We start from the raw sequence: 10,191 nt of genomic DNA, 5'->3' as shown, positions 1-10,191 counted from the left end.
TGGCAGAAACTTCCAGAGCCACAGGACTTGCAGCATTCCAAGAGCAAACCTTTTGCAGATGTACCCTCTGTTCCCCTAATAGTCATGCCACTGTTTATCTAGAGTCACTTACCTACCTTGCCTACAACTAGACCCCAAAACTTGGAGAAACTGACCCAATTCATAGACATTAAAAATAACGTATTAGCCAAGAACACAGAGGCGCTTACATGGCTGATTTGCAGAAGTGACTGAGACAAGAAAGCTTAGCAAGGCAATAGAAGCCTCAGTGCAGTTTAGAATGTCATATTATAAAATATTTGGTAACAGAAAACCAATTTGAATTCCAGGAAAAATTAAATAAGAATTATTAAAAAATCTGCCAGTCCACTGAGGGTGAAAGGCAGCACAGAGGTGGCCAGGTAAAGTAAATGTGCAAAGAAATGTTCTTGGCTTTATGTTCTTTTCTGGGCATAAGTACAAATAATGCAGCAACATCACTGTATGAAAATGGACAGGAGTCAATATTGTAAATGGCTGTAAAAGCTGTGTGGCGCTGGCAAAGGATAATCCTTCAAACCTGCCAAATATGGTTAAAAATAAAACCTGTCTTGAAACAACTCGTTGGGCTCTGTGTGTGTTTAGATAGAATTAGAGCAGATTTTACATTTTCCCTTGTGGATTGTGGAAGGAGTGAGCTCATCATCTTCACTATTTATGGATGAGGTTTTTATAAGCTACAAGACATTCCCACAGAACTTAACTGGCTGCTCCATTCTTGAGCCTTCACAATAGAACCCTTTAAAAATATCATCTAAATGGAAAGGGAAATTCTTCCTCTAATTAAAAATACTTGTTTCCAAGTATCACTGTTTTTCAGGAATGGAAAAATGAAAGATTGCCTAAAGAAGGAATGGATATGAACAGAAATGTGTTCTGGCAAATCCTGTACATGCAAAGGGGATTCCACAGTCACCTCCAAACACTGGCAGAAAGATAAAAGGACTAATATTATAGACAGGGCATGTTTTAGGCTAGGGCAGGGAGGTCCTGAGCATTGCCCATTGGCTGGAAAATGCTAATAGATATACTAAAGGCTTTAAGTATTGAGTAATTATTGTTAGATATTTTTATACATCAGGGTTATGCAACCTGGGGTACTCCAGCAGCTTTTCTACAACCCCAAGAACCCCAGTGACAGTGATGTATTATTTACCAGACTACATTAGAAAGCTGTGATTTATGGTGGTCTTAATAAGTGGTGTAACTACAGAGGAAGGGGGTGGCCGGTAGGTCTGCTTTTCTATACAGGGGGCACGAGGGGGGGGGGGTGATCTACGTTTTTTTTTTGGTGCATTATGGATGACCTGTGATTTCACACAGAGCCAGAAAAAAAAATTGCCACTGAAAGGTTAAAGAAAGGTTTTGCACTTTCAAACTATTTATAATATATATATATATATATATATATATATATATATATATATATATATATATATACACACTGTATATATGTTGCAGGTTCTTCTATGAATGTTAAGTAGAGGACAAACTACAGATATGGGATCCCTTATTCAAAAAACTTTTACCCACAAAGCTCTGCATTACAGGAAGGTCCATTTAAACCAATAATTTAACATTTTTATAATTTCCCCTTTCTCTGTAATAATAAAAGCACCTTGATCCCAACTAAGTTGCATGAATCCATACTGGTGGCAAAACAATCCTGTTGGGTTTATTTAATGTTTAAATTATTTTTAGCAGCCTTAAGGTATGGGAATTCAAATTACAGAAAGATTCCCTAACCCCAGGTCCCAAGCATTCCAGATAAAAAGACCCTATACCTACATATAAATGACTTGGGTTTCATTAGAGCTCCACAGGGTTGGGCTAAGATGCCGGGACACCGGGAATAATCCCAGTGGGCCTTGGCGGCCCATACCCGACCCTTTCCGGTGCTCCCCCTGCCCAACTGCTCCTCCCCTGACGCGTTAAATTTACGCACTCGGGGGAGGACATCGGGTGGGAGGCCCTGCAGGGGGGGTTAGGTGGGCCCCTGCGGGGGGGCAGGTGGCGCGGGCACCTGCAGGGCCCCTGGGGCGGGAGCCCCGGTGGGCCCTTCACCCCCCTGTCCAACCCTGGAGCTCCATAAATAGCCGAATCCTTAGAATGAATATCTGCTTAAATCAACCAAATTTAATTTACAAGAAGAAAAACATCCGCATTCACATATTTTATTAGTGATTTTGTTTTTACAATATATCTCTTATTTAGCACATTATATTGAAATCATTTATATCTTTTGTACATGTGAAAATTACAATATGCTATATTCATCTTTACAACCAAATTTGGAGAAAAAAAAAGCTATTATCAAAACCATATCAAATGAAAGTGGGGAAAAAAATCTAAAACCTGTTTAAAACATTGAAATAGCAGTCTGAAAGAAACAAAGTTACATACAGTGTGCATAAATAAACTGTATATATTAGGCACATTTTATTAGCATACCAAGAGTTATTAAAGGGCAACTGCTGCTCCCGACTAGATGATGCTGCCTATGTGTCAGGGAACAGTCATTTCATTTAGTAGAACGTATTCTGAGCCACGGTGTGAAAAAGAGAAAACAAGCCAAATGCCCACCTGGAAAGAATCACAAGGCATAGGATACCAGGGTTAAAGGGCACAGTACACTACCTTTATACTGGAAATACACAGGTTGGTACTTGCTGATAAGCAAAGGAATAGCTGGCAACTGTACGGCTATCAGTGAGCCAATGTGCTCTGTATTGTCACTCTTCCATTCATATCTTCATTCATGGCTCATTTTTTCATTCACATCTCTATATAAGTCATAGAGAGCATCAGAATAAGTGATGACAGCAGCCAAACTACAAAATATAAAATATTTTAACCAGCGTGTTCAAATTACCTCCACATGAAGATGTAAGGGCTACAGTTTAATGATGAATGAAAAAGCGTTGGGAAGTTTCTGTTAACCACTAAATCAATTTGGCATAAAATCATTAGTTTTTAATGTAACCGTTTGCTTTGTGCCAGTTACTGTTCCAGAACTCACAATTATCTACTTAAAGGGGTTGTTCACCTTCTTTGAGTTAGCTTAGTATGACATACAGAGTAATATTCTAAGACAATTTGTATTTGATCTTCATTTTTATTGTTTTTTTTGTAATTATTTTACTTTTTGGTCAGTAACTCTCCAATTTCAGTTATCTGGTTTCTAAGTTTCAGATTACCTTAGCAACCAGGGAGTGGCTTGAATCAGAGACTGGTATTTGAATAGAAGACGACCAAGAAAAATACATAATGCAAAGTAAGAAATAACAATAAAATTGTAGCCTCCCAGAGCACGTTTGTTGGCTGCTGGGGTAAGTGACCCCTATTTGAAAGATGCAAAGAGTCAGAAGGTGGCAACTAATTAAAAAAAACTATAAAAAAATATATGACAAAAAGCAATTGAAAAGTTACTGTTCATTCTATGAAAAACTGAAAGGTGAACTACCCCTTTAATTCTAGTTCCTCTGCTGGCTACAGTGGTACATATTACTTCGATGAGAATCGCTGACTATGCATGTCTTTGTGCTTTGTTATAAAGCATGACTTTTTGATGGAGTGTGTGTCCCCCATAGGCAGAAAGTAAGCTTTTTAAGCCAATTTAGCTGGACATCAAACTGGGCATTTGCTGTTGTATAGAGGAAGTATGTGTTGTCCAAGAGGAGAGTCGTTTCTACAGTGTCACTAAAACTTGCTGCCTAGGAGCAGTCTTCTTTTGTAGTAATATGCCACATCTCTGACTACTGACCTGCTTCATTATAAATGAATCATATGGCAGATGGTTCAGAATCCCCAATAACTAAATCTGCTTCCTTCAGAACTTAAAGCTTTGGTAACACAGCCAAACCAAACTACGCCAGCCACCCAAGCAATTCTTTCTGTATGTGAGGTGGTATAAAAAGGGCTAGTGCATGTGTAGATATTACACTAGAAACATCCGCCTGGGAGACTTGCAGTACCTGCCAAATGGAGCCAATTCTGCATTGGTTTTGCTCAATCTGACACAAGTGCAGAATCTAGGCTATGCCAGGAGTCCACCAAACTTGCATTCCATATGTAAAGTGAACTCTTTGTGCCACTTCTGAGTGGGGCAGGCCAATGTGTACAAATACAAAATGCCTCGTAACCATATTTCTTAAAGTGATACTGACACTAAAAAACTACTCTTCAAAATATGAACGTACATAAAAAAGTTTCCTATAGGTCATGATGACCATTCTTCCCTGATAGCGCTGCTTTTGTAAGTAATTGTTACTTGAAGTTCCTAAGCCTGTTTTGCCAACCTGTCATTTATAGCTTCTAATGGTAACAGACTCCTACTACACAAATATGGCAGCCCCCTCATAGGGGAACATGGGAGATTGGAGAGGTAATATAAAGCATTGGGCAAATACATTTATGGCAAAATTATAAAGAGCATGCACAGACAGAAAATGTTATGACAGTTGTAAAAGGATTTAATTTCTGGTGTCAGTATCTCTTTAAGAAACTACAGGGTACATAAAAAGAGCCTATGATCAAAATAAAACAATGTTCTTGCCTGAAAACAATGCCCATGGTATTACAAAAGGCAGCAGCACTGCAAAAATGATCTTTTTCGATTCCCTGGTAGACATAGGCTTGCCTTCCATTGCCCACTCATAGGCTCCAAGCTCAGTCACAAAAGGAGGAGTCAATGGCCATATTTATAAGGCATAAATTCTGTATGTAATTTGTTAATAATCATATTGCATTTTCTGCTATACAAGACAGCAATCCTATGGTGGAAGAAGGCTGGAGGAGGGTGAAATAAATATATACTTATGCAATGCACAAAAGTCTATATATACATTTTTTTTTTTTTTACAAAAAATATTACATTATAATAAAATTACTAATGTTTTCAGGCATAATGTTTGGATGATAGTATGCTTAAGTTATGTTACTATGTAGAGATACACATACTTACATGTGGGAGAATGCTACTAACAGAATATGCTGATATTAATGTAAATTTGCCCTGTCTGCTGTAAAATATACTGTGGCATAATTTGTAATCAACTTTTTGACATAGCATGCACCCTACTTACTTTTTTGCTTAATGAAGAAGCAGGATATTCTCACCCTAACCTCTATCTGAACAAACAAGCATTCAGCCGAAACGTTACCATAACTGAGCTTTAGGCTTGCCCACGCCCTTACACTGCTATGGGTCCCCAGCCTCAAAATTTAGGAATCTATGCTTTAAAGGAAATTTAAAATAAAACGAGTCAGGTTTTCTTTTTTTCTTTACACATGCATCAGAGTAAATGAGTTGTGTGAAATGCATAAAATATTTTACAGTTTGCATGCACTTGCTTTAAGCCTTTCCATCCACTGCTAAAAAGGACATACTACTGTATATAATGTTTATAGCATGGCTGCTAGACTTTAGGTGAGTAAAAGATACTGCAAAACCCAAGACCACCCAACTTTGATGAAAGCCAAACAGTGAGAGGCAGAAACACCCAATACCATAAGGGTGTTCCAGTTTCTTATAAACTTCTTCACTTGATAATTCCTTGCTATAATCAGGTCACGAATGGGGAAATTGAGGAGTTGACGCTAAAGGAAAAGGTATCAAAATATAAATATAATAAATGCAAATATATAAGTGCAAAAAATAGATTCTACATTAGATTGACCCCAATATTATTTCAGCTTCCCCTCTTAGGGGTCAAAAACAGAGATATTCATTAAAAATACTTATAATAAAATGGGCCAGTAATGCCACCAAGTGAGTTTTATTTACATTTAGAAATTACATCTTTGTCTGGCACCCAAAAATAATAGATTTCTAATATTTTATTTGAGAGAGGTTCTCATCATGTAGGGAACCACCAACTGGATATTTGCACTGTCCAGTAAATTACCCACTTATTTCCACTTTCAGGACCCTGTATTGCAGTCCCTATAATTACATAGCAGCTTATTTATATTAACTATATTATAGTTTCTGAATCAGGGTGACTATGAAGTATATTTAAAGGAATATAAACCCCTTTAATTCTTTGGTGTTACTGCCCCCCCTACATACCCTTCCTTTGCATGAGTGGTTGTAAGTGGTTCATATAAGTTTATGATGGCCAAATGACAAGCAGACTACAAAAAGTAAACAAAACAAAGAATTAGAAGAAATAAAAATCCTTATGAATATATGTTGCCTAATTTCCTGCTCACCTCCTGAGATGCTGCAATGTTTAGGTATGAGCGATATTTAATTGTTTTAAGGGAAAAATGCTTGCTGTAGGTATGAGCAATATTAAAGTGATTTTAGGCAAACATGCTTTTTATACTGGCTTTAAAGTAACGCTTTCAAAAAGTTACCAGCTTTAAAAAATAAAAAATGTATTTACAAAGAAAGAATTTCTTTACCACATAGGATAGGTGATGTGCCTAGTAGAGCTATTTATCAAATATATTGCTGCACGGGTTATGCCAGGACTTTTTATATGCAACTGTACAAAATGCCATATCCTAGAACTTTCTCTTTGCAATTATCCAGTGTATTATCTTCTCTAGAAGCCATAACAGCTTCAAGGTGCAGTCTCATAAAATACATATATTCTTTACAAATTATAGGAAATTAAGATTTTTTTTCCCTGAATGTTTGCCAGAAATTTTTTATATGAGATAAACAGTGGAAATCAATTTAATATAGCTTTCATATATATTTTAGGGAAAGGATTTGGACGCAAATCCAGAATACCATTTTAGTTACAACCTTCAGAGCTACCAGTCTCAATCCCACAATTCTTTTTAAACGAAAGATGTGGATCAACATGTCATTTTGCATTCAGACAGCTTCTTATGTTATAGAACACCTCAATTTTGTTCTGGTAGACAGGTGTTTCTCACACGGTGCACAAAGGAGTGGCATTATGCTTGTGCGTCTGTGTGGCAAGAGACAATTGTATGACATCGATAGGAGTCCTTATATTTTGCAGTTCCGCTGGGCCGAACACACAGCAATGTGAGAACCCACAAAGAAGAGCCAAGATGCACATGTTTTCCCAGGCTGTAAAAGGTATACTCCGGAAATATTAAGCAGTCCAGACACTTGTTGATTTGTTGGGGTAGTTGATGGCAAAGCTTATAGCTGCAATGTTGTTCAGTGCCTAATTAAAAAAAACACAACAAAGCAATATAAGGATAAAGGGCACTGGATACTAATGTATTAGTAAGTCTTAGATTACATCAAGGTTTCTGATCCTGTATAGTCAGCCAGCAACTGAGCAATAAGCACATAGCAGACAAAGCAATGATCATGATTAAAAAAAGAGCAAAAACTAACCCTAGAGAATTCCGGGATTGCTATGATTGTAAGGCACAGAATCCAATGGCCTGGTAATAATGTATCATTGTGCAAAAGTACTGTATATATCAGAGACTTTGGATTCAACATGTAGATGTAGTCTTTTAGGAGACAACAGATTAAGATAAAATAATGCCACAGAAACTACCACCATTATAACTGTTGCAGAAGCCATAGATCAAGGCTGTCCAACTGAAGGCCAGATGTGGCCAACCAAAAGATTTTAAGGACCCTGCACAGAATGTCCAAGATCTCTATAGACTTCTTTGTTGGTCTACAGCATAGAAGATCATAGACAGCACTAAGGTATAGATGTTTTTTTTTTCTTTATGTCTCAGTTGCTGCAGGGACCTAACTATCAAAACAGCAGCAGGAAAATATGATTTTCTATATATTGAATAGCATTACAGAGTGTTCAAAATGATAATAGTTACCATCCAATATTAAAAAAAGTTATAAAAAAGATATTATACAATTTATGAATGCCTCTGAATTGAATACCTAACTCACACTAGTGGTTTTCATTGGGTTACTACACACATGCAGGAAGCAAGTGAGCTTTGCTATGCACTTAAACATAACTTATACGATTTAAAGTGCTGCCAGCAGAAGAAGAGAATTTGATCTGTATGACAGAAAATAAATAGACTTTGATTCGTTTCATAGAATGACACGAGACAGAGTTACTATTTAAACTGCACAGAGGAGATACAGGGAACTGATCAACACTGCCTGTTCTCTCTCCATTTTTCCATCTGTCTTGTTTCATAAAGCATAATATAAAGAACTGGGATAACATGGACTGTACATTCACTGTGTTTCAGTAAGAGGAATCTGGCATGTTCCTAAAATAAGAAAGATGTCTTTATTAATAAACCTCACTCACTTAACCTGATGGAGATTTCTGGCTTCTCTTTAAAATAAACCAGCTTTCTGCAACCTATTTATCAAGAACATTTGCATTCTTACTGAGCCAGGCCTGGTATTGCAAAGACACATACCTGTGCTGTGTAATGGCTAATTTGCTCCTCTGTGATTAAAGTCATAAGATACTCCTGCAGACATCCAGTTTCCTGTAAAGGAAAAATGTATTAAATAAAGCACAATTGGTGCTACAAGTGTAAAACCAATGATTTTCTAAAACACACTTTGAAAAACCAAGATGCTTAAAAGCAGTTTTGAAATCAGTTGTCTCACAGACTTAACAAAAAGGTATCCCTCAAATCAAAACAAAATCTAATGCTAAAAGTCGCCAAATAAGGGACAATAAAAGTTGATAATTTGACCCATTCAGCCCTACTGAGCCAGCAGCCTATTAGCCAGTACATGGGGCCCTCACAACAGGCTGTCTGACCAATAACTAGCACTTTTAAAAAGCCTGTCGTCAAATGGTGTGTTTATTTAGTCTCCTTTAACCCTTTAGAAAGATGTATTTACCCATTTTTGTTTTGTCAGAATGTGTACTTTCGGAAAATGTATGGTTTTCTAGGGTCTCAGTACTGTTAGGGGGTCTTATAGCACATAATACACATACCGGGTGCAAAAACTGCACGAGCTGGAGCGTCATTTGTGAAAATTAATATGCACTATTTTCATTTGGGTGCCCCTGTACTCCACATAGTTTGGTAAATCTATGCATATAGGGCATCAAACTGTTCAGTAGACCCCTAGCGTTCATATTTAGAGTGTTTTATGTTGATACATTACCAATTGTGGGGGTACATAATGAGGTGTACTTTCAGAAAATGTATGTACACGTACCGGGTGCAAAAACTGCACAAGCTGGAGCGTCATCTGTGAAAATTCATATGCACTATTTTCATTTGAGTGCCCCTGTACTCCGCATAGTTTGGTAAATCTATGCATATAGGGCATCAGACTGTTCAGTAGACCTCTGGTGTTCCTATTTGGGGTGATTTTCCTTTGTATGCAAGCAATTGTGTGAGATAAATGCGGCAAATTGCAACATTTTTAGGCGATTTTCTGAAATGTCATAGAGTACCAATTTGCAGATTGGTATTTTGGTGTAGAAAGGATTCTTTACCCATGTTGGATTTGTCAGAACGTGTACTTTCCAAAAATATATGGTTTCAGGGGTCACCCTACATTTCTGCAGTTTCTATCCCACATAAATCCGTCATGTGTTTATGAATTAGGTAAAGGTAAGCCATGAAATTAGTGTGCACAAGGTATATTTTGGGGTCTCTAAGTGCCATGTGCTTTGATAAACCTATGTACAGTGGGCATCAAACTGTTTAGTAGACCTCTGGGGTTCATATTTAGGGTGTTTTATCTTGGTACCTAATGACCTATAGAAAATAAGATGCTGCATATTGGAAGAAAGACATGGGTAACCATTTTAGATTTCGGGGAATGTGTACTTTCCAAAAATATATGATTTTCTGGGGTGAGTGTACTTTTTTTATCCCGCATAAAATGATGTAAATGTGTTGATTTTGCAGAAGCTGAAATGACGGATCACACGGGTTATGTTCACATTGGGGCCCCTACATGCCACATACTTAGGTAAACCTAAACATATTGGGCATCAAACTGTTCAGTGGCCCCCTGGCGTTCAAATTCAGGGTGTTTTATCTTGGTACCTAATGATACATGGGAGATAAGATGCTGCAAACTGGAAGCTTTGAGAGGATTATTCGAAATATTATCAAAATTGCCAAATTTAGGAAAGCTTTGGAGTAGAAAGACATGGGTACCCATTTTAGATTCGGGGGAATGTGTACTTTCCAAAAATATATGGCTTTCTGGGGTGAGCGTATTTTTTTTGTAGCGTTGTCCCACAC

At 37.4% G+C, this 10,191-nt stretch overlaps 1 protein-coding gene across 1 annotated transcript in view; it reads right to left on the bottom strand.

Moving 5' to 3' along the window:
* Positions 1-2,197: 2,197 nt before the first annotated feature.
* Positions 2,198-10,191, bottom strand: part of zzef1 (zinc finger, ZZ-type with EF-hand domain 1) — a 100,812-nt gene continuing 92,818 nt past the window's right edge. The window contains exons 54-55 of the mRNA XM_012957555.3: positions 8,389-8,460; positions 2,198-7,190 (exon numbers count right to left, since the gene is read on the bottom strand). Coding sequence (XP_012813009.1) covers positions 7,116-7,190; positions 8,389-8,460 — 147 coding nt within the window. The 3' untranslated portion in view covers positions 2,198-7,115. The remainder of the gene's footprint in view (positions 7,191-8,388; positions 8,461-10,191) is intronic.

Source organism: Xenopus tropicalis, chromosome 2 (assembly GCF_000004195.4).
Source record: "Xenopus tropicalis strain Nigerian chromosome 2, UCB_Xtro_10.0, whole genome shotgun sequence".
Classification (NCBI taxonomy): Eukaryota; Metazoa; Chordata; class Amphibia; order Anura; family Pipidae; genus Xenopus; species Xenopus tropicalis.
Note: the sequence above shows the minus strand (reverse complement) of the source record. Positions and strands in the feature narration are given on the sequence as shown.